Below are 25615 nucleotides of genomic sequence, written 5' to 3' on the forward strand. Positions count from 1 at the left end.
GTATTTGGTAATATACAGAGATACTTCCTTGTTACGAAGGTAGATGTTTAAATTAAATTAAAATTATTTTATGGTAGAAAATAAGATGACCTAAAAAAAAGAAAATTAGATGATCTATATACCCCAGTAATTCTGTAAATCCTAAACATAACTCATAATGTAGTATAAGACCATTTTTTAATCTTCTAGGTTGCTAACAAGTGTATATACTGGTATTTGATAGGAATATACGGCTTGTGTCAAATTAATTGCTCTACAGTTTTGCAGCACTAAAGTTAGCAAAAATTTAGAAAATAATAATGAACGTAATATAACTATCACTCAGACATACACACACACACATATACAAAACTTACACAAATTTACTGAGATAAAGTTATTTTATTATCTTAAAGTAACTCTTTGAATTGAATAAAATTTGCAAATTACTTAATTTTTATTTTTAATATTTTCTTAAAATGGTCTGTACATTTGAGCAAATCATTCTGCCAAATTAAATTTGTCTGACCAGTTGAGTATACAGGCTAATCTCCACTAAGAACATGGACTGATCTCTGCTATTTTCCAGAAATATACTCACAAAATTAAAACTCCAAAGTAGTCTTTTTTTTTTTAAGTACTATAAACTTTAGGCCAGAAATGTCAGTATGATTTGAGATAATTTGTAAACATTAATTACCTAAAGATTTGGATGGAATTCTTTTTTTCTTTTTAAATATATACAGAGTATGCTACACATAGTTATAAAACTTTTCTCTGCTTTCCTCTGATAGACTACATTAGAAACTGCATCATTGGCAAAGGAGGTAGCTACAAGGGAACAGTATCTATCACTAAGAGTGGCATCAAATGCCAGCCTTGGAATTCTATGATACCACATGAACACAGGTAAGAACAGCATGAAGAAAAGAGGGGAGAGCCTTTCTTTTTTATATGTGTGTTAGCAATCTCATGTTAGTACTTCAGAATAATCTACGGTTCTATAATAATTTACCCAACTTTACTGAATTGCCTTAAGCCAAGGGTTATGTGAATTCATGACTGATATCCAAAGATGACTAAATTTGCCATTAAGTATGGCCTAACAGTATCTTACCTCAAAACCTCATCTTATACATCTTGGTATTTGTGAAGAAGTAATGAGAATGTGATTTAAAGAAAACACATATATTTCCCCCCCTCCCTTCGCCTTCAAGAAGGTACAGCACTCTGCAGCTCAAGTGGAGGCTTTCACTGTGATATAAATAGGCAGCGGATCAGATTCTGACCTGATCCTGGGGGCTGACTGTTCTTTAACCGTGGTGGTACACAACCTTGGTTGCACACTAAAACCAACTGCTATGAGCCTTGAACAAACCCCGCCACCCAGGCATCAACACACAACAATTAAATCAGAATCTTTTAGGGAAATAATCCAGGCACTGGTATTTTCTTTTTTTTTTTTTTTAAAGCACAGCCAAAATTGAGAACCTCTGCTAATAACTCATGTCACAGATTGACCAGCTTTCCCATTTCACCTATTGCTTAATAACTGGAGAAAACTTCTCATTCCGTGGAAATTAAATGTCTACACTTCAGAGAAGTGTGTTCATTATAACAGATGAATGCTATTTAAAGATGAATAAACACAGCATCCAGAGGCTCATTAGTCTGAGAGTTTTAATCATCATGGAGGAGAAACATAGATTTCTAATACCCACTAAGGAACTAAATATAGCCACAGTTTGTCAAGACTTATTTCACAAATAATTTTAACAGGAACTGAAGTAGTTTAAAACAATTCTCCTCTCTGGTTATTAAATGCATTGCAAGATTTAGTGTACCAGGAGCAAGTATCTTGCTGAGCAGTTTATCTTGTTTATCTCATTTAATATCCCAAGAACCACATAGTGAGTAGTTTTATTAATTCTATTTTATATATGGTGAAACTGAAGAAGAAAGGGCTTCAGTAACTTTTCAAGGTCATGAACAACTAGTAAGTGTGATGGCCAGAATCTTGAGCTCAGCCAGTGTCACTGTGTAGCCTGTGTTTTTAACATGAAACAGGGCACAAAACACCGAGCAGTAGGTCACATGCTGTGATCTGCTTTTGCCATAGTGGTGGTGACTTTGCCTTGATTAAATCGCTTTTTATTCCATTTCTTTCATTTTTGAGGGGCATAATTATGCAACATGATTTTATTTCTGTAAACAGAGATGAGTTAATTGGCCCACATAGAAAGAAAAGAAGTTAGTTGCTCTACGCTGGGATCAAACCTGTGATCCGGCCTAATTAACACCAGCTAGTAAGTGGCCAAGCTGATCAGTTTACAGGGTCTCAATAGCAGAAAACAACTAATTTTTCCCAAATTAGTTACTTATGATAATAGACAAATACCTTTGAAATACAGCAAAAGCAAATATATATATATACATAGATACATAGATAGATAGATAGATAGATAGATAGATAGATAAACATAATTGTTTTGTTCTCTCATGAGGATTTGCATGGTGTCTCTCCCATGATACTATATGAGGAAAATATTTTATTTAAATACAAGATCTAAGTTTTTCATGAACAAAGGAATAGCATTTGAAATCAATCCTACCCTAGTTGAGTGCACTGGCCTGACCCAGTAGAGGTCTTATTTCAACCCAAATTCTCTATGATTGTGATTCTCTGCTAGAAGAGTAAATGTGAAATAGATCTCCCTGGGAACTGGCTTCCCGGTCCAATCAGCTATTTTACCAACAAACATTTCCTTGTGATATAGTGGTTTAGGGCTGAGAAGATCTTGCTTTTAACCAAATCTTTTTTTTTTTTCATATTCAACAGTAACAATTTTCATCAATTAGCAGCTTATTGGAATATCTGCATGAGAGCTTAACACTTTTAAGTTAAGTGTTACCTACAGATTAACTTTATGGGAAATGGAAAAAGATATATATATATATCTGTTTAGAGGAGTGATTTATTGTTGACTCTAGATTGAAATATTTTTCAAGTGGCTTAATGGGAAGATGATGATAGATGATTAAATTAGTATAGGAGCTTAACCAGAAAATCAGGTGACTTGATATCTACATCTACATCCTTCATTGGCCACCAGCATTCATTAACGAAGCAGATGATGGACTAGATCAAGTTTCCTATGAACGCAGTTTATATTAAAAGAAAAGAAAAGGTGGCTAGCACTCAGAAGATCTAATTTATATTTCAAAGTATATTTGGATATAACTCAGTTTTAAATATTTCTTTACTCTCTTTTAAAGCCTTGCTAACAAGGAAAAAGAACCACAAATAGTATATATGTGAATAAAAGTTTATTACAGAGCCTATTGACTGGGTTTGTATGTAATAGGTTCTCATAAACATTTGTTGAATGAACACATAAAAGTGAAAAGAGCAGGGCTGGCTTCATCCCTTGATTGAGTCTAGGATGCTAAAGAAAAGCAGGCTATCCCTCAGGACACAAAAGAAAACCAGCTAATCTGGGTAAAAAGCCTTAGTACACCAAAGAATGAAAGAAGAGATGGCCAGACTGTTCTTTCCTCTGCATGTCCTAAAGAGGAATTTCATACAGAAAGCAATGCATCTTTCCTTTTCAGTTTTCTTTTATTAACTCCAGTGAGAAAACTTTATTCATATTTCTGCCATGTCTAGTTTTGATTTCTACTTTTTCTCTCTTCCTTACTTGTATTTTTACGACTAAAGCATTGACTGACTCGTTCACTACTTTTTCACAGCTCTTCTTTAGCTTTACAAATCCAGAGGAAAGGTATATGTGTGTGTGTTTGTGTGTGTGTGTGTGTGTGTGTGTGTGTGTGTGTGTAAAACAAATACTTTAGAGAAGTCTAAAGATTGTAGACTACTTTACTAATTATTCTATTACTTCCCCCGAATTACTACTCTATTTTTTAATGAAATAGAGTTATAGGAACATTTTCTTAGGTAAATTTAGGCATTACTTTATGAAAAAAAATGTGAAGTAAAGGTTAGTTTTGATTCTATCAGAAAAATGAGTATTTTGTTATATTTACTATGAAAAGTTGAAAAACTGGCAAAAACAAAAGAAAATTTCAAGCAATGGAATAAACAAAAGGTATCTTAAGTTATTCTGGAATAAAAGGGCTAAAGAAAAAAAAGGACTTCTCTTTCCTTTGAAAATTAAATACCATTAGGAATTGTGAAATCATGATGAGCTTTAATAGTATTATAATTTTTGTCAATCGTATGGCCTAATGTCTAATTTTTGTTTCCCCATATTTAAAATGCTAATGTAGTATGAATATAATAAACTTTATCTGAAGACATTTCGGATTTTGTAGTAATAAGAGTTTCCTTGAAAATGTTTGGTTAGTATTAAGTCTCTTAGAATAGATTTTTTCTTTTTGACCAATATTTTATGTTTTCTGAAGACTTAACTATGGTGTATTTCATGTCCAAATGAAAGAATTTCATTGCAAAATATTGCTTGGTACCCAGTGAACATCCATATATATTTTATGTCACATAATAACAAAAAAATGATGATTCCTAAATAAGTTTCAGTGGGTACGAGACACATTTGAATGTTTTTTACTTAGAGACTAAAGTCCTTTTACTTCACTCTAATTTAAACACCATTTAGAATTCAAGAAATCAGTGAGACTAGAAATAAAGCTTTATAGAAACAAATGAACCAGATATTGAAAATGTAACCAGATTTTCAAAACAGTGTTTAGTGTTATTCACAGATATATATTCTTCCTTACTTGTGATTTTTTTACGTGCAATCTAGCAGATGAAAGCATCATGAGGCCAATGCCACAAGAAGTACTAAACAATAAAAGAGGCTTTGGATTCTTCTGATACTGTATTGAAATACTTTATGCTAATAAGAAAACGATACCTAGGGTATTAGACATTTCAAATGAAGGTGATGCATTATAGTCTCTGCACGCAATGGCAAACTATTAGGAACTAAATCTGGAAGCATCAAAACCCCACAGTGAAAATTAGTCAAATTTTTGAAGAGAATAAATAATTCTTTTTTTCACTATGACAAGGTAAAGACTACTAAGCAGAGTGAGCTTAACAATAAGTAGCATTTACTAAATGTTGATTACTCAGTCATCTCTTTGAACTTCTCAAAACAACCATATAAAGTGTAAGATGTGATGAAGTTAGGGTTATGCTCCGGGTACAGGTTTGCTAACACAGTCTGAGAGAGGCTAAATTACCTGCTGAGGTCTCCAGTTGGGAAAAGAGAGAACTGAAATTTGAATCCAGGTTTAAGTTGATTCTAGACCCTTTGTGTTACTTCATCAACCTGTTTCTCAACTGTGCAGAAAAAAAAGGGGGCTATTCTTTATAAGAAAAGCAATAAACAAACAAATAATTATCTCAGATAAACGTTGTAAGAGTGAGATTTCAAGGCCTTCTGCAGTGTTTCTTCCATTCTCTCCTAGGGGCCTTGCTCAAGTGGAGCTTTGAAATTGTGGTTCAGAAAACTTCACTTAGGTTCTAGAATGATTGGCTCTTAGCAAATCCAGAGATGAGTCATTGTTAATGGTGTTGAATGTAGGAATTCAGTTAGGTGAGTATTTGTCAAATTTAAGTATTTTAAGAATGGATGAAAATGAACTTGAGTTAATATATATGGAAGTCTGAGCTAGAATGATTTCTGTACTTCAGGAAAAACATACCCACTAATTAGTAAAATTAATAGGCCAAAAATAAAGTTGCATGCTCTTATACTGTAATGATTATCATTTTAAAACTAGCTTTTTGCCTTCGAGCTATCGGGGTAAAGACCTACAGGAAAACTACTGTCGAAATCCTCGAGGGGAAGAAGGGGGACCTTGGTGTTTCACAAGCAATCCAGAGGTACGCTACGAAGTCTGTGACATTCCTCAGTGTTCAGAAGGTAAATGAACCTGAATGCCGTGTGGGGCACTCTGCTCCCGCTTTCTGTAGAACTGCATCTCGCATTAAAGGTTAACAGAAACGAATTAAACCATAATAAATATGCTGTTCATTCAAATGCAACTAAAGATAATTATCTGAGCATTTTTACTTGACGTCTTAAAAACTGATTATCATCAGATTAATGCAAAAGGGTTATGAGTTTGAATTTCAACAGAGCCTGAGGCATCCCTCTGGGGAGAGTAAAAGCTTGGGCTTCCTCATCTACTGTCTTGAGTTCACATACCTCAAAATCTGCTCCCATACACCACCTGAAAGGAACCCAGTGAAGCTTAGTTCTTTAAGAGTAAGGCTAATTCCATCCATCTAGCACCTGCTTCTGCAGAAATTTTGTCAAACCTACTCTGAAGTGGTGTGGCAAGAGTACATGAACCCAGAAGAGAATATGGGAAGGGGTCGCTGAAAGTTCAATACCCCCCGTGTGCCTTTTGGTGAGAAGCAAATCTGACACACAGACCGACACTAAACACCACTGAGAATAGCATCTGAAGAGATCAAAGCAGTAGTAGCTCCCCAGCTGTCTTGAAGGCAGGCACCCTAAGTCCACGCCTGTTTTCACCTCCTCTCACAGCATAACGGGGCACTGTCCCCCCTCTTGCACTGGAAAACTGCATGCCTGACAAGAAGGAAGAGTAACCACTTCAGCATTGGATGTGGTTTTATTTTTCTTAGTTACCTGGCTACTGAATAGCTGGCTTTTTAGTTTTGTCAGAAACTAAGCTTCTAAAAATCCAAAGGACACACGGATTAAGTTCTGAGAGAAGTTTAGTAGGATTTCGACGTACTCGGGGGTAGGGGGCTGCTGGAATGCTGTCCAACTTTTATAGTATCTGTTTGTTATTAACCACATTTTTTGGAACTATTTTTCCATATATCCATTTAATACCAGGTTGATATTTATCACATAAAAAAGGCCATTGTTAGCTTAATTGTCACGGAGAAGGTGAATTTGTTTTCTGTTGTTAGTTAATTTAAAATTCTTGACTTCATGTGCTTAGAGCCAGTTCCATCTGTGTTTGTAAATTCTTACTTTCCATTCCGTATCATATTCTGTTCACTATAACTTCTTCATTGTTTTCTTCTCTTTTAAAAATAATAAACTGATCTGTGATAACGTTATGCACAAGTCTGTTTTGTATGAGTAAATCTGTAATTAATATTTGTTTTAAATTTACACATGGAAGAAAAACCCTTGCTCTTTTGGGAACTCTCCAATATCACAGTTTTCTGAGGTTGAAAGTCAATTGCAAGGAGTTTTGTTCATTTTTTTTTTTTTGACCTGGGAAAGTGTTTTCAAGGGAACGTAACTTGGTCCAACTTTAAATAGCTTAGCATTTATGTTACCTGTCTAGTTCATGTAGGAATGAGATTTCTCAGCCCTGGTTTATAACAACCTTCATCAAAATACACTGGCATAGATCTGAACTGATAGACAACGTAGAAAAAATGTGCTAGAAAAGAAGTAATTGAAAAAATCCTGTTTCCAGTTATCCTCATCACATTAGAATGTTCATCTCTATTATCCTTTAATAATCTGAGGTCACTACACCTCCCTTAGAAAAGGGCATTGCTCATTACTATTAATTGCACATGATGCTGTTGGTCACCGTGGCATTAAAGGTTGCGGATATGCTTTTTCTGGAAGCAATTAGAAATATGACAGTATTAGAATAGCCCTCTTATGAGTGAACAAACACCTGCCCTGTAGGCTAAACATATCTCAGGGAGTGTGAATTGAGCTGTGATATTTAAATTCACACTATACTGAATAATCCTTTAGCAGGATTTTACTGAAGAAGATCTAAAATAAAAAGCACTGTCAATAATTAATAGAAAAAAAAACCCAGCTGTTTATAACATGGATAATACAAAATATACAAAATAATGTAAGTGTATTTTTTGAGATTTTTGTAACTATATTTAACTCTTGACTAAATCATCTTCTGAAATGCATCTGAATGTTTGGTTCATAAAGGAAATATATCTGATTTCCAATGATTAATGTTATTTAAAAAAAATTAATCTTTGAAATATATTAAGCATTCCTAAAGAAAACAAGTACTTTTATCACACTTAGAACAATTATGTAAAGAAAATAGCATTAATATTATAATTCAAATACTGTAAAAAACTGAGGTATCTAAAATCCAATTTCTTGCTTTAACATTAGCTTGGGATTTAAAACAAAGCAATCACCAGTTATTGAAACAGATGTCTTTTTTAATGACTGTCAAATAGTCAAGTAAATATATTTTATTAAATCATAATCATTATTTTTAATGCCTTACACTTAAAATCCCAAATACTTCTGCTATAATTTTATGTGTACAATTTCATATTCTGTGGAGAAAGATCCTTAAAAACAAAGATTTAAATGAAACAATTATTTATAAATGTGGCTTTGTGAAGCTATCCATATTTCAAACATTCAGCTTTGCTGAAGTAAGCACCAGCACGGATTCTCAAAATAGTTGTTTCAGTTTTAGTCTGTAGAGTCTGTAAACTCAGATCACTTGTAGTTTTATGACTGAGAAAAACAGAACACAATAGGTTTTGAGTAAGTTGGTTAGTATGATGAGAGAGATACTAAATTAATCTTATTTATATTACAATCCATGTGCAGTTAATATGGTTTTCTACTTTCATTTAGGCCAGAAATATATTTAAGAAAACCATTCTAGTTATGAATAGGAACATTTATTTAGTTTGAGTTTATGTCATCTAGGACAGCATTTTGCTTTTGTTTTCTGTTTTAAGGGATAAACTTGCTAGAACGGTTGAACAGTACACTGGCAAAAACAGAGCCCAAAGGAAATAGATCAAGAGGGCCAATCCTCACCTTCTGCAGTGTTGTATAGATCATAACTTCCACCTACCTCCCTGAGGAGATGGACTTGATCTCCATCCCTACTGCTTGACTTTGAGCTTGGACAACTTAGAAGTTTCTTAGAATACTGGAAGTTTGAAAAGTGACTATGAGTTTAAAATTTGGCTTTCTTGAGGTACTTTTTATAAGTAACCTGATGGTTTGATGCAGTAGTAAAACAACAAACTTTTCAGCCTGGGTAAAATGGCCAATCTACCTGCTTTCCTTCTCTCCATCCTCCAATAGGTGACAATACAACAGGGGCAACCTATTGTAAGCAAGAAGGCAGAGGGTAATGAAGATAATGTTATAAAAGCCAGGGAGATCGACTTTCTAAAATTATTGCTATGAGTCTTTCTTAAGAGGATGACCAATTAGAACACATAGGAAACAAAAGCATGGGACAAAAAGATAATTAGGAAGAATGGAATGAACACTGAACTGTGGGTCAGAAGACCAGTGTTCCAGGCACAGGTTTGACATTTTCTGTTTTAGGTAAGTCCCTTAAAAATGGTTTGAGCCTTGTTTTCCTCATTGCAAGGATCAAATGATGTCTTATATGTTAAAAGTGCTGAGTACTCAAAGAACTTGTAACTATAATATATTTACCATCCCAGTTCTATCACAGGACACATTTAATTCCCACCCCATCAATGACTTTCATTGCCTACCAAAACCTAATGTTATTCTTGCTAACTTTTATTATTTTTACAAAATAGCTCCATAGGTTTGTGACTGAATCCATAACTCTCTCTTCACTTTGCTATAAATGTAACATAGTAATTTATGTTTCTGTACCATTTTATGTTATTTTGCTCCATAATGGCCTATCCAAATCTCATCCATCCTTCAGTATCCAAGTAAAATCTGTTCTCTCCTAAAAAGCCATTGCCACAAAACACTTAAGACTTTTAGAATAGAATGTATTATCCACACACTTGCTACTTACTATGACCTACAAGGACCAGAATCATCAGCATCCCCTGAGAGCTATTGATTGATGCCTCAATTCTGATCTTCTGAATCAGAACTTGCTCTATAACAGGATCTCACAGTGACTTTTATGTACAGTAAGGTTTGGAGAAGCACTGATCTACTACACTCATTCTGTAGAGTGGTCATCTTATAGAATCACCTGTTTAATTTGTGTAACTATTTTTCCTTCTGAAAATAAAAATCCTAAAGTCCAGGAAAAATGTTTTATAATAATCCCCACAATACAGCTTCATAGAAAATAATTATATGTACTCTCATTAGAAAGTGATATACTCTCATCAACTGCATCTGCTAAAGAATACATTATAGATATATTCTGATTCCTGAGTACTATACAAGGATAGAAATTGTACATGTAGATACTGATTTCTTATGCGTGACCATAGTATTATGTTTACTTTTTCATTCAGTACAAAGGAGCAAAGAATGATAAATGCCACATCGTTTTCTGTGAAGATATCACTCTTGGCATTCTTTTGAAAAGGGGAACTAAATAAGTCAGTGGCCCATTCGAATGAAAGCTGAGATGTGTCTGGGGAATATTGGAATCACACGAGAGGAAGCTGAATTGGTCCCTTGTCGTCATTCATAGATTAAGCTACATTAAAAGAAGTAGATGGATCAAGCCAAATGGCCTCATGTTCTAGAAAGTTAATCTAATGTCCTATTAGATTATACAAATCAAAGGTACAGAAGTGATTATTCTAATATTATATCCCAAATTATTACAGATACTCATTAGGCTATATACCAGTGGATAAAGCTAAACATCCGTATCTTTTCCCTGCTTTGGCTAAAGTTAGATGATCAGTAGTCACAAGATACAAATGATGTGTTTGGGGAAGTTTGCCGGATTCGTAAGAAAGCCAACCAATGATTTATTCCACAGGATGCCTGCTGTGCTACAAATCAACCTGTCCATTTGAGAAGTCTCGTTTTCAGCTAGCTGATGTGATTCAGAGTTTTCAGTGTGACATAAGAGGCGAGCCAGAAGAGAACTATTAATTAACCTCACAGAATCATCAGTAGGGTCCTGCATAATTACATGAGCTTATACATTATAAAAACACTGAGTACAAGGAGTTCAATATCAGGTCATCATGTAGCCTAGGCTAGTTAAGAATGTAAGCCTGCCCAGGTATTTGACATGGTTATTCAGTAACAGAAAGAAGCCATCATTTGTTCTTTTAAAATAACCCTATTCTTTGAATAGTACCAGATTTTAGGTTTGAAGCTGATCTCTCAAGTTTATCTGGTCCTCACTTTGACATTAACTGCTGGGGTATAACCTGTACTCAGTGTAAGTTATATATTTCCTACGTATGTGTTTGGAGAGTAAGTTGAGAGAAGAGAATTATTCTGTTGTCAGTACAGACACTGAAATTCTTTGCATTTTAGACCAACAAAGGGCAGATCCCAAGGGCGTATCTTATATGTCCAGTCTGGGTATCTTTGGGACAGTTACTGAGAAATTAGAAAGGCAGCATCCTGGCCTTGTGGTAAATTTTTATGACATTAACTACACAAATCCCATTTAAACTATATGAAGAGTTCTGTAGGGAGTATTTTATGCCACTCTTTATGGACATTAGACCCCAATTCAACGTTAAAATGGTATGTAAGTTGTTATAAAAATCTTTTTGCTAAACAGGTGATTTACTGTTCTTTCAATGGAATGGTGGTGTTCTTGATTTTGCTGTCAGAAGCAATTAACATGCTGTACTTTAATTTTATTAGTTGAATGCATGACCTGCAATGGGGAAAGTTATCGAGGTCCCATGGATCATACAGAATCAGGCAAGATTTGTCAGCGCTGGGATCGTCAGACACCACACCGGCACAAATTCTTGCCAGAAAGGTAAAATACCACCAAATCGTGCTTCCAATGATTCTTTTCACAAAGTGTTATTTGCTCCATGACAAACTGCTAGAGAACTTCTCCTTATATTATGATTTCTGGATAGTCTTGGGGCAAAGGGACTTCAGACGAGGCATATGAGAATGCTGGCCCCACCTCTGACCGGTGTCTGCTGAGGAGACTGAGTCCCTGAAATCAGGATGGTCCGAAACACAGGAGCATCAGTGGGGGACAGAAGGGGAGCACTAACAGAAGCTTCCTCTTTCCCTTCCATGGCAGGAAAAAGACAGAGATCCATTAAGTAATGACCACAGTCCAAGCTATGGGAGGAGGCATCATTGCTAAATACAGGCCAATGTCCTCCTAAAGCCACATCTTCAATGACTTAGGTAAAGTGGGGTCACCTGTGTGACACCATGACATAGGTCATACCCATAGACAGGGAATGAAAGATGGAGCAAACAATTCTTTGGCTGCTTTATCTTAGTGTGTTTTGAGTCTGGAGAAGTCAGGCAACCACATCTACATTTCTCCTCAGGAATAGGTTTTGAACTTAAATGGTTAAAAAAAATGTCTACTTTGGCTCATTCCTTTCACATGAAATATTTTAGTTGACAAAAATGTCTTTATTTTTGTTATAAAGAATGAAAATACAATTGTAAGGGAAGCTCTGTTTCCATTTTTCTGAAAGGTGTTGTTCTTATCTTTTTGTTTGTTTTTCTCTTAAATTAAACTCCGTGTGTGTGTGTGTGTGTGTGTGTGTGTGTGTTTAAGTGAATCTCTTGTCCTTTCAGTGAGTGCAGGAGGAATATGGTAGCAATTAAAATCAAGTCACCAATTCAGGACCCTGTTAATTTAAAGGGAGGAGGGTACAGAGAAAGTGGTGTAATGGAGTTTCTCTCTCCCATGGTGGAGGTGAGGGCATGACCTAGAAGGGCTCTATTTTCAAAATTGATCTATCATTAGTAACAGAACTATTGAAACCTAACTTTCAGTTTGAACTTTAAGCCTGCCCCAGAAAAAGACCCGTTTTCTTAATGACAGGCTACATGAGGTCATGTTTATGTAATCTGTCCTTAACTGGGCTTTGTGAGAAGGGGATTCAGTTTGGGAGCTCAACCTGGTGGACAGGTACCAAATGAATCTAACTTATTAGCAAAGGGATGTGTTCTATACTTACCAGATATGGAAGCTAACATACGCAATAGTTGATAATCAGCAGTTCTTGTAAGGTAACAGGAAATCTCTTCTTTCCCCAGCTAGTAGTATCCAAGCTCTGTCGAAAGTTACTTTGTGAACTGAGGGGTGGGTGGTGCTTCCAGGCAGATTTACATGACACTTTTCTTGGTGTGGTTTGCAGATATCCCGACAAGGGCTTTGATGATAATTATTGCCGCAATCCTGATGGCAAGCCGAGGCCATGGTGCTATACTCTTGACCCTGACACCCCCTGGGAGTACTGTGCAATTAAAATGTGCGGTAAGTTAGGGTCAAATTTATTGCTTCCTTTTCCTCTCAGCCTGGATCTAAGCAGGCGATTATTAGTGAGACAAGTTAACAACTATTTTACTTGATGCTTTAATGGGTGTAGGCTTTAATATTTTAGGAATGCATTCCATAATTCTATCCAAGGCTTTTGAATTTTCAGAGTCATTGTTTTGAAAGAGATAAGTGTGCAAGTGAACACAAAACATTTATACTTATGATGAAGGCCTAAACATTCTTACGTTATTTTAAAAAACATCCACAGAGGGAGAAAAAAGATCAGGGACTGTGTGCAGTATCATAATGTCATTAGGGCCTTAAAAGGTAGGACCTTAGATTTTTACCTTCCAACCCGGTATCCTTTCCATACCTTTCTTCCCCAGACATAACATGAGCTGTCAGCTGACTGTGAGCCTCTTCTGGTGAACGACAGAGGCTGTGGTGAAAAATAACAAGTCTAATAGAAGAATCTCAGAGACATCTTTAATCTCTAGTAGCTGATCCCCACCCCTCTGGCTGACCTCGTACGCAGCCTGTATTCTGTTCAAATCTGTCTTTTAGCTGTACTGTGGTCATTTTCTATATACTGGCCTTTACCCAACACTCCTGAATTTATGGTAAAAGCTTCTTACCTCACTTGCTTTATGGTAGCTCTTTAAATCTGTATGCTTGGTCGCCTCCTCCATGGTTAACTTACACAGTTTCACTCTTTGAAATAATACTGGATAGTTAGATATAGGCATGCTTTAATTTCTATGGGTATAAGTCTTATTTTTTCAGCTGGATCCTAAAATGCTCTAAGACTAGTAGAATTCCATGACTTTGCTAAGGTATAATAACATTGGAAATGGGCTTGGCAGCATAAAGATATGCATATAGAGAGGAATGTACAAAGAGAAATAATCTACATAAGATAAGGTACCAGCACCCTGCATGATAAGTGGACAGTTATGAGGATAAGAATAGGTAGTTGCATATCTTCCTAGAGCAGCATGATGGGGATATCCCTTTGAACAAACCTAATTCAACATTATTCACACTGTGATACTGCCAAGGTAAATCTCTCTCCACCTAGACCTGCTAATAAGAGGAAATGTTTTGGACAACTCAAATAAAGCCCATAGAAGGAGGACATGTCTGGCATGTGTGAAATAACCGCAGACTCTGGTAGACTTTCAGTGTGAACGCAATGTTCTAAGGAAACTGAATTATCTGTTTGGTCCCTTCGCATAAAAGATGACTTCTGTGACAGTGTTTCTCTGTATAGATTGAGGTAGTTCCACTCATTGACTTCTAAAATCTCATTAATCTTCCCACCATTTTAGACTACTTAGATACAATAAACGAACTGTTTCCCTTCCGTTTTGTGTGCACAAATGTTTGCTTTTAGGCACTCCTGTAAATCGTCTCAGGAATAAGATCAGTATAAATACATACACACAGACACGATCACATGCATAATCATCTGCACATTCACTGTTGCCCTCCTATTCTTTTCCAACCAGTATTTGGTGATTTTAAAAGACACTGTGAGAGAAAAGAAATAAAATAAATATGATACTTCCTAACTACCAGATAGATTTCTTTTTCTCTTCTGTCCAAAGAAGTGTTGGCTAATTATGCAACTAACATGCTGTGATTCAGATGGCTTTGTTAAACAGAGAATCGTGTGTATAGGATGGTAATGCTAAGAAAATGGTAGTAGAACATGTAAGCCAAACCCATATAGTGAAGAATAAAATCATTTTTTAAGCATGGAGAATATTTCAGAAATATTTCATTACAGGAAAGCTTTTAGTTTGTAAAAGTATACTTGGAGACTATACTCTTATTCAGATGAATGGAAGTTGATATTCTGCAATTCTGGAAAGCATAAGAGATAAGGTTTTGTGAATATTCTTGCTTACATTTATAGCAAAGCATATAATGCAAAAGTAAGACATTTGGTGATGCTTTCAACTGTGGAACAGGTTTATATTGCTGCATAACAATTTACCAAAATGTAGTGGCTTAAAACAGTACACACTTATTATGCCATAATTTCTGTGGGTCAGAAGTCCAGGCATGACTCAGGTGGATTCTCTGCTTAGGATCTCACAAGGCCATGACCCAGGTGCCCGCCAGACCTACTCTCTCATTTAAGACTCAGTATCCCATTCCAAGTCCAGCAGTTGTTGGCAGAATTCTTGTGGTTATAGCATGGAGGTCCTCAGCTCCGAAACATTGCCTGAGGTTTCCTACTCTATGACCCTCTCCACGACAGAGAATTTTACTTCTTCAAGGATAATGGCAGAGTTTCAGCCTCTGACCTCTACATCCTCTTTTATTTTTTTTAATTTCTTAATTTTCAAAATTTTTCTTTATTACACAAATCCTCTAAAAGCCTTAACATTAACTTCAAAATTTAACAATAAATCACAAGATATTTTAGGAAAGAATTTTGTTTGTCAAGGAGATACAGGGACAAAACAATAGCATGAAATAGGTGTAATATAATGTAATAGACATTTTGAATAGCATGCCACTTGAATATTCATGTGCAATAATGGCAATTTCTAATTAAAGGGCAATAGTTATTTTAAAGCTCTACATACTCTTTTAAAGAGCTCATCTGATTAGCTCAGGGCCACTTGAGGTAAGCTCCCTTTAATTAACTTAAAGTCAACTGATTAGGGACCTGACTTATACCTGCAAAATCTCTTCACTTTTGTTGTACAACATAAGCTGGTTACAGAAGCCTCCAGATTGCTGTCTGTGAAGCCCTCGGGAACACAAAACTCTCATAGGGGTCTGTGGACATGGACAGCTTAGAGGCTCAAATTCTAGCTCTTTTACTTCCAGATTAATTCTTTCCCCAAATCTTCTGCTTGAGATGTACATGTTAATAAGGAGTTAGTCAAGTTCAAAATCTTACCTTCTCATTCACCATTACTCTTTCTTACTTTCCCAAATAAAACCAAACTGCCCATCCTTCCTGCATTTTATTTTGGTACATTGTCCTGGGGTATAAAACCTTGGGAAAACTAAACAAAGAGACCTTTGCAAATACTATATATTCATGCTGCTTATCATTTATGTACTACTAATAATTACACAACTCTATCTGGAATATATACATACATACGTGCAAGTGTGTTTGTATGTGTGTGTAGGGTACATGTGTATTTATCCCTTAGAATACTATGGTCACAAGAAATTTAAATAAATTTCAAAATATAAAAATCTTTGAGAAAAGTATGATGGGGTTAAGAATAAAAGACTCTCGAACATAAAATACATTAAATTCAAGGGGCACCTGGGTGGCTCAGTTGGTTAAGCGTCCAACTGTTGCTTTTGGCTCAGGTCATGATCTCACAGTTTGTGAGTTTGAGCCCCGCATTGGGCTCCATGCTGACAGTGTGGAACCTGCATGAGATTCTCCCTCTCCCTCTCTCTGCCCCTCCCCTGCTCATTCTCTCTGTCTCTCTCTCAAAAATAAATAAATAAAGTTAAAAGTTAAAAAAAAATCAAATAACATTCCATGGGTAAAGTGGAATAGAAATACTAATTCAAGGAGAAAAAGAGTTTGATAATATACATTTATCCAAGAACAGGTAGATATCGAATCACTCCATTAATTTTTTTTAAAGTGCAATATAAAAATTTTGGTGTAAAAATGACAGTAGTTAGCATACGCTAGAAATCACATCTTTTGCAACTATTTAAACTTACCATAAAAAATGTGGATGTCAACTTAAAAACGTGGGAGAACATAAATTTTTGTTTTCAAAATTCTCTTAGTAATGGGAATAAAAAAAAAAAAAGCAAAAACCAACACACCTCCACCAACTGAAGATCACTATATATTTCCAGTAATTGGCAGGAGAGTGCTGAGACAGGAGGCAGGTGGGTCTGATAAGAGCTGATTGGAACAGGCCAGTTATGTGAATTAATGCCGTAAACAGTGAGCATAACAAGGTGAGGAAGGATGTGAATGATACTGAAGAGTCTGAATGTCCAATATGTAATGACAAATTGGATATAGTGGGAAATGAGATAGGGAAAGAGCAAAGTCTTACATATTTCCTAAGTTACTGAGTAGATGATGCATATTTGAGAGAGATGTAACTTTGAGGAGGAAGATAAGAAAGCTGAGTTCTGCTTATGCTGAGATGTAGGTGCTCGATGTCTATGCTCATAGCACATCCAACTTCAGTCTTTTCTGAAGGTCTTGAAAAGTCATAAGTAAATAGTGACAGAAAAAACTTCTCCAGAACAGCAATTCCAGGGAGCACACAGAAAACACAAGGAAGATTGTCGGCCCCTTTTGCATAGGAGTTATTCAATAAATATTTACTGACTAGCTCTCATACCTCAACATTTTTTCTAGATTCTGGGGGTATAGAAGTGAACAAAACACACCAAGGTCTATGATAAAATGAAATTTCAGAGCACTAGCAAGAACTAGTAAAGTAAAAGCTGACATTGCCGTGACATTGGCATATTCACACCTTTCGGAGCCAAGGTTTTGATGACTGCTATCTGTTCCTTTTATTTGTTAAAAGCTGAATGAGCCACAAATTAGTTCCTGTCACTTTGCTCCCAACCTTTTAATCTTAGAATCAGTGGACGTATCCCCGAAAGTGAAGGATGAATGTTGCTCATCACCTGACAAATGTGGCCGGGACAGGCCTTCTCAGTAAACCTTTGCACCATGTTCCTCAGAAAGCGATTTCTACGCAAATGGCAACAGTTCACAAACATCTTGGCTATATACCTTTTAAAAAATATATTACAGGGACACCTGGTGGCTCAGTCAGTTAAGCGTCCGACTTCGGCTCAGGTCATGATCTCATGGTTCGTGAGCTTGAGTCCCACTTCGGGCTCCATGCTGACGGCTCAGAGCCTGTAGCCTGCTTCGGATTCTGTGTCTTCCTCTGTCTCTTCCCCTCCCCCGCTCATGCTCGCTCTCTCTTTCTCTCTCTCTCTCTCAAAAATCAATAAACATTAAAAAAATGTTTAAATATATTACAGTTGTATTTGACAATTAATACCTCAATAAAGCTAAAAAACGGTTTCAAAATTTTATGAATAGACTGTGTCCTTCTGAATGCATAGGGAACAGTATAATGTGCATGTCTAATTTTCTGCTAAGAATCACTGAATCAAAAGCACAGGGGTAGAAAAGAGGGAATTGAATACTTTAAAGTTGCCGTAAGGTTTAATCATACTTAAGCTCTGGAACCACACGTGATGTAGTATGGAGTGGGCAGATCATCTGAAGGGGCAAGTTTAACGTCCAGGTGCTGCATCATGAAGCTTTCCATTTCTGAGTCAATAGGGTTTCTATCTCCGTCAATCAGTGCAGAGACTTCCTAAAGGAGGGAATATGAAGAAACTCAAGGGCAGATCCCATCTTCTGGAGGTTAGTTATCCTCATCCAGAGAGACCAGATGCTCATAGTTTTTCAACATCACATCCCTGTACAAAGCCCTTTGAGCAGGGTCCATGCTTTCCCACTGCTTCTGAGAGTATTCTGAATGTCATCCCATTACTTACTCCTATTTTGTCTTCTTTCTACTCTACCGGGCTTTCTTCTCCAGCAACATGAGCATAGGCAAAGCAATCATTCCAGGGGTCAGTGTCACTCAAATTTAGTTTTGGGTCAAATCCATCATCGCCATGTTGAGGTAGGCCCACTGAGTCCCATAAGGGGAATCATTTCACCAATTTATCCTGAGAAACTCTGAGTTGAGTGAGCAGAACTGCATATAAGTGAATTCTAAAATGGCGGCTTGAAGGGGCTAGTGGGTGTCTTTATCAATCTTCTCCCTTAAAAATTCCATGACCATCTTTCACATGTATTCCACAGAGTGATCTTTGCTCTGCACTATCCACTTCTCGTTCTACCTGGCTATATAACTTTTAACAGATTTCCAAGTATATGGAATTTTAGACATTGCAAATATATAACAAGATTGGGAGTCCTGTATAATACCTGAGTGAAATTCTGATTTTCTTATGGGTTTCCACTATAATAACTTTATATTCTGAATAACAGTTCCACAGATTAGTTCACTGCTTTTTAGAGAGAAATAATAATATTTGTTGGGACTACTTATATTTTTCTGAAGTGAAAATACTTCTCTGGCAATTGAAAAGCTTTAATTTGGTTGATTGTCATACAAAATCTTCTTGATTATTTAAATCAGTTATTCACAAACTTCTTGGACTGAAGATATCTTTACATTCTTTACCATTATTGACAGCCCCAAATTGTGTATGTGAGCTATACAAATCTATATGTACTGCATTAGAAATTAAAATGTAAATTTAAAGAATATTAATTCATTAAAATAGTGACGAGCTCATTGGATGCTAATAAATACAACATATTTAAAATGAAAACTATATTTGTCAGAAAAATAGGGAGAACAATGGCAGTGTTTTAGATTTTCTGCAAATTCAGATTTTTTGCAAATTTCTTCAATTGATACCTTAATTAGAAGATGGCTTTGTGTTTCACATTTGCTTTTGCATTCAGTTTTCTGGAACGTTAAACCTCAAGGGCTCTAGGAATTTCACTGTATAAAACACAAATGACATGTTAGAATTGTCCTAATAGAGTGTTTTGATCTCCGAGATCCCCCAAAGGACCTCTGGAACCCGAGGTGTTCCTCTGCAAACAGCTTTTTTGCTACATGTCAGACCTGTAAGGCTGATGTGGTCCCATTAGGATATACAGTAACTAGCATATACCTGTTGGATGGTCAAATTGTTTTCCAGTTCTCACCAAGAGCAAATCACCTGGTTGGAGATTTCTATCATCTATCACCTTTTTCTGATTTTCTTCTTTTATCCTGTAGGATGGTCTAGTCTGCTTTTCAAGCTCTCTTTTGTATGACTGATACCACCATTACATCTAAGGTTCAAAAATCTAGAATGATCCTAGACATGATCTTTCCTTCACTCCTCACATTTGACCCACCACTGTCAATTTTATTTTGTATATACCTCTCAAATCTAACCATTTCACTCTCTCCTTTTTCCATTAGTGTTATTTTTCTTCTTGAATATTTAAATTGCCTTCTGAAAGGAGATGAATCCATATTCACTAGTTTTTCCCTTCAATCCCTTCTTCATACTACAAACAGAATGATATAAAAATCTGAGTATATCATTTCCCATCCCTAGCAACACACACACACACACACACACACACACCAGTTAAAAACCTTTCAATGATTTCCTTCTACCTTAGAACAAAGACAAAACAAAACCATCTTTTACTTCCCTACCCATATCTCTAACCTCATATACTACCACATTTCTCTCCAAGGTTCTCTATTCCAGCCAGAATAGCTTACTTCCTATGCTTCATATTTTCTATATTCTCATTTATATTTCCTTCACCCCTAACTTCTTCTCTGCCTTGAAAATTTTTTATTCTTTTTCACCCAGTTGACAGCTGCTAATTGGTGAAATTTCCACTCAGTTACTATTTCCTCAGTTAGCATTTCTTCATCTGACTTCTCTGACTTGGTCAAATTCCTTAGTATATGTTTATACCATAATAAACCTCTCCTATGTGCTTCTCAGAGCCTTGTCTTTACATTTGTTTTTGAAATTATTTGATTAATAGCTCTATCAAAATTTGTAAGCTCCATCAAAACACAGATCATGTCTCTTTTTGGGTCAGCACATTGCCTTAGACAAGACAGGGATTCAACAAGCATTTGTTGAATGAATGAATGTTACATTCCTATATAGTGGTAGTTTTTCATTTGTGTGTGTTTGTGTGTGTGTGTGTGTGTGTGTGTGTGTGTGTGTGTCTCCTGGAATGTCTTTTATGCTTCTAGATTTTCATATGACAACTTAGCTTTTCTCAGATATTGCCATGCATGAAGATTTGTTTCATGCTTTCTTCCTATCACCTCAACTCATCCTGAACTCATCCTGAGGTTTCATGCTTCCCTGAGATACTTTTGTTCATTTGTTGTTAGTTGTCGGGAGGGCTTTTTCTTTACCAAAAAATAGACATATTTTGTCATGTTTTGCCTTATTTTTTCTCCTCCATTTTCTTCTTTTTTTTTAAATTCTAGACACATATGTGTCCAGAGCCATTTTATTTATTTTAACAGCTTTACTGTGGTGCAATTAATATAAACTGTACATATTTAATGTATACAATTTGATTGATTTGATCATATGCATATACCCATGAAACCATCTCCACAATCAAGGTAATAAACACATCAATGATTTCCAAAACTTCTTCCTGCCATTACTCTCCTTTTTTTTAATGTATGTGTATGAACATTTAACTTGAGATCTACTCTCAACATTTTTTTTTTTTTTTTAGTATACAGTGTCGCACTGTTAACCACAGGTACTATGTTGTTCAGATCTCTAGGTCTCTATAATTTACTCATTTTGCGTAACTAAAACTTTATACCTATGAAACAACTCTCCATTTCAGAAATGTTACCTAGGCAGATCTTTGATAGCTAAGATTTCTATTCAAAGTATTGTTATAGACTGAACTATGCACCCACCTCCTGCCATACACACACACACACACACACACACACACACACACACACACACATACACACAAATTCATACATTTAAGCCTTAATCTTCAGTGTGACAGTATTTGGAGATAGGGCATTTAGGTGGTAATTAAGGTTAAATGAGATCACAAGTGTGGGACCCCAATCTGATAGGATTAGTGGCCTTATAAGTAGAGTAAGAGATCTCTCTCTCTCTCTCTCTCTCTCTCTCTCTTTCTCTACTGCTTATGAGCACACAGTGAGAACGTGGCCATCTACAAGCCAGGAAGGTACTCTCACTAGAAACCAACTTGGCTGGCACCTTAATGTTTGACTTCCTAGCCTCCAGAATTGTGAGAAATACATTTCAGTTGTTTTTAAGTCTGTGGTATTTTGTTATGGTGGCCCAAGCAGACTAATACAGGTGTGTTTGACAATAAATAAAAAGAATCCTTCCTTCTAGTAATCAATCTACACTGCTGTGGTTTTAAGAGAATATCTAACCTTGTAAAATTGAGTGTGTTTATATGTTTGGAAAAGAATGTTAGCACATTATTTTCTTTCTTAAAGAAAGCTGTTTATTTCTCAGAACTTGTTATTTTATCCAAGGCTAGAACAGAGATTCATAGAAATGAAATCTCATTGTATTCTGAGTCAGACAAAAACAATGCCATCAATACCCTTTCTCAGGGGAAAGATCTTATACTTGGAGGTCTTTTTCAAGTCATCTTCTAAGGAATAAGAGTATAGAACTGAAGACCTTTCGTGAAAGTCTTGTCTCTTGAGCATTTTATACCAGTAAAGGCTTGGATAAAGTCCAAAGAAAAGTTTCAGATAGGAATTCTAGGCTCATAGGGAAAGCAAACGTGCAAGCAATTTGAGGTTTGTACTTTGGAGTCTTTATACTACTTTCCCATGTCAATTTTAAAACAAGAAGCTCTTTAAATTTTCATTGAGCCTGATCCTGCCATTTGCGGACCAAAGAGCACAAGTCTGTTGATGGGAGAATAGCTTTACACACTGTTCCCAATCTCTAGGGACCACCATAAAGTAAATCCTATGTTTCAGTTGCTCTTCAGTAGCTGAAGTGGGAATAGAAGTGGGTTGTGCAGAAGTATTCCAAGGAATAATGAGGTATTTGTCCAATGGCCTGTGGAGCAACTTGCTCCTAGCTATAGGCAAAGCAACAGCAACAGTGTATCACCACTGGGATATCTAGATTTTGGGGGAGAAGAGGGACTGTAAATGTCAGGGTTTACTTATCCTTCATGGAAAGCTTATGGAACTCTGTGCATGGCTGTCTGTAATATGCATATGCACTTGTATTCTCCAGTTGCCTTTCATAGACCTCCATCAGCGCTCTGAAGTTTCTCGGCAAAAACTCAGCGAGACTTCCACAGAGAAAATGAATCAGATTCATTATTTGTCATCTTATTCTAGTGGTCTTTCTGTTGGGTGGCAGGATGTCTGTCTCAAGCATCACATAACAGTTAATGTTTATTCTCTCAGAAAATCTATTCAAACCTTAAAGTCCCCACCAGATATTATAGCAATCAGATCATAACACATCCATACCAGCAAAGTGAAATTAATGTTCCACGAGGCACCCATTATATTTGATTATGTTGTAAAAGAACAGTGCAAAATTTCAGTAGTCAATGCTGTTTTTATAAAAAGCATTTCCAAACAGAAAACTTTATGTCACTCATCAAAGAAAAAATATTTCTTCACTCATAGGTCATGAAAGATCATACAACTATCTTTACATGTGCTTCCAAAGGGTGGCCACCACTGGCACACCTGAAAAAAATGCTTTATTTGTGAGGAGCTCTCTTATTTGTGAGTTTCTTGGATTTTTCAGTGTGCTTGGTAGACACAAAATTGCAAAAATGTTTGTATATATGAAGATATACACATGTTGCCTTGGCTAAACTTGATCAACTGCAGCTGATATTTAGGGATGTTTCTGTGCTTCTTTTCTTTACCACTTTGGTCACAGGAGACCTCAAAATCTTCCCTTATTCAGGTCCCATGTTATAAAGTATTAAGTCCAGAGGAATAGCTTTCCCAAAATTTAATAGCTTTTTCCAAATCAACTGGCATGAAACATTTGTTTTGTTTTTGCATCAAGTTTTGGTATTTATACAGTAGGACAGGTAAAGGAGTCTATTTTATTACAGTTCAGGAATAATTCATCTTGTTTGAGTAGGAAATATGTATGTAGGCAATAAAGAAGGAACATTTGTATCACAGTTAAATGGTCTATGAAAAATCATTCACATGATCCTCGTCAGATAATATGTGTTCAACAGCTGTATGGAATTTCATAATAACTCCTATTTAGTGGTGAAAATTATTTAGTTACCTTGTTGTACTAATATATCTTTTTTTGGCCTATGATATTTATTCTATACATTTTCACCAGAATTATATAGCTTTTCATTATGAAGGCACTTTTAGCAGTTGAATGTCGAATGGGATAAATACAGACTCACGAACTTCAGAGAGCACTTTTTGAAGAAAAATATTATCTCAATACTGCTAGTTTGCAGTTAAAATCATAACCATCGAATTGCTTGAGGTATATATTTCAAAGTTATGGATACTTATTTTTTTTTTAATTTTTTTTTCCAACGTTTTTTTATTTATTTTTGGGACAGAGAGAGACAGAGCATGAACGGGGGAGGGGCAGAGAGAGAGGGAGACACAGAATCTGAAACAGGAAACAGGCTCTGAGCCATCAGCCCAGAGCCTGACGCGGGGCTCGAACTCACGGACCGCGAGATCGTGACCTGGCTGAAGTCGGACGCTTAACGACTGCGCCACCAGGCGCCCCAAGTTATGGATACTTATTAAAATAAAAGTAAACAAAAAGAATACTATTAATTATATTTTTTTATATCTTGTTGAGGCCTGTTCGGGCTGTTATAACAGAATACTATGGACTGGGTGGCTTATAAACAACAGACATTTATTTCTGACAGTTCTGGAGGCTGAGAGGTCAAAGATCAAAGTACTAGAAGATTCCTCACATGGTGGAAGGGGTGAGGGAACTCTGTGGTGTCTTTTTTATAGGGGCACTGATCCCATTCATGAGGCATCTGCCCTTATGACCTAAGCACCTACCAAAGACCCCACATCCTAATACCATGACATTTATGATGAGGATTTCAACATATGAATTGGGGGGAGACATAAATATTCAGTCCGTAGAAAGGCCTAATGAAAAGTTATATTTATTCTGTACTATGTTGTATTTTTATTAATGTGCAGTAATTTCTGTAATTTCCAAAGGTTTGAGTTTCCACCTCCAAATTAGAATCTGTTAAATAATCCAAATTGTTTACAACAAATCCAAAATTGTGGGTTTTATTTACTCATTTTAACTAACACTGTCTTTAAGTGAGTATTTGGTGGCTCCTTATATTTATATCAAAGTTTTTAAATTATACTAATGGAAGTTTAGAAAAAAAACTTTTCAACAAAATTGTCCAAATGAGGATTTTATGATTGCTACTTTTAAAAGTGAAAGAATCTTTAATTAAATCTTTTTTGAGGAAACTTTGCAGTTGAGGTACAAAGTTAGTACCAACAATTAGGTCTCTAAACTTGACACTGGGACTTTAGTGGATGAATCAGCAGTGAAATGTCTTCCACAATATCCACAATATTCTTATTCAAGGAGTCCTTTTTTTTTTTTACTTAGGGTTTTTGAAATTTGAAAACTTTTCTCTCAAATTAGGAAAATTTTCATCTTCGACTAGCTTTAAAATTTTACGATTCCTCTTAATATTTTCTTTTTTTTAAGTTTTTTGAATTTATTATTTGAGAGAGTGTGTGCATGAGTGGGGGAGGGGAGGAGAGAAGGAAGGGGGGAGAGAGAGAGACAGAGAGAGAGAGAGAGAGACAGAGAGAGAGAATCCCAAGAA

General features: G+C 35.9%; 1 protein-coding gene across 9 annotated transcripts in view; it reads left to right on the forward strand.

Moving 5' to 3' along the window:
• Positions 1–25615, forward strand: part of HGF (hepatocyte growth factor) — an 80819-nt gene that overhangs the window by 12881 nt on the left and 42323 nt on the right. For 7 of the 9 annotated variants that reach the window (XR_008296885.1, XM_027071752.2, XM_053218539.1 and 4 more), the window contains 4 exons: positions 774–888; positions 5749–5891; positions 11550–11670; positions 13031–13149. Coding sequence is in view for 8 of the 9 variants with exons in the window: in XM_027071752.2 (XP_026927553.1) it covers positions 774–888; positions 5749–5891; positions 11550–11670; positions 13031–13149 (498 nt within the window). In the remaining variant the exon portion in view is untranslated. Of the gene's footprint in view, positions 1–773; positions 889–5748; positions 5892–11549; positions 11671–13030; positions 13150–13538; positions 15398–25615 lie in introns of those variants that run through there. The other 2 variants (XM_053218542.1, XM_015072997.3) reach the window with 2 other exon arrangements.

Source organism: Acinonyx jubatus, chromosome A2 (assembly GCF_027475565.1).
Source record: "Acinonyx jubatus isolate Ajub_Pintada_27869175 chromosome A2, VMU_Ajub_asm_v1.0, whole genome shotgun sequence".
Classification (NCBI taxonomy): domain Eukaryota; kingdom Metazoa; phylum Chordata; class Mammalia; order Carnivora; family Felidae; genus Acinonyx; species Acinonyx jubatus.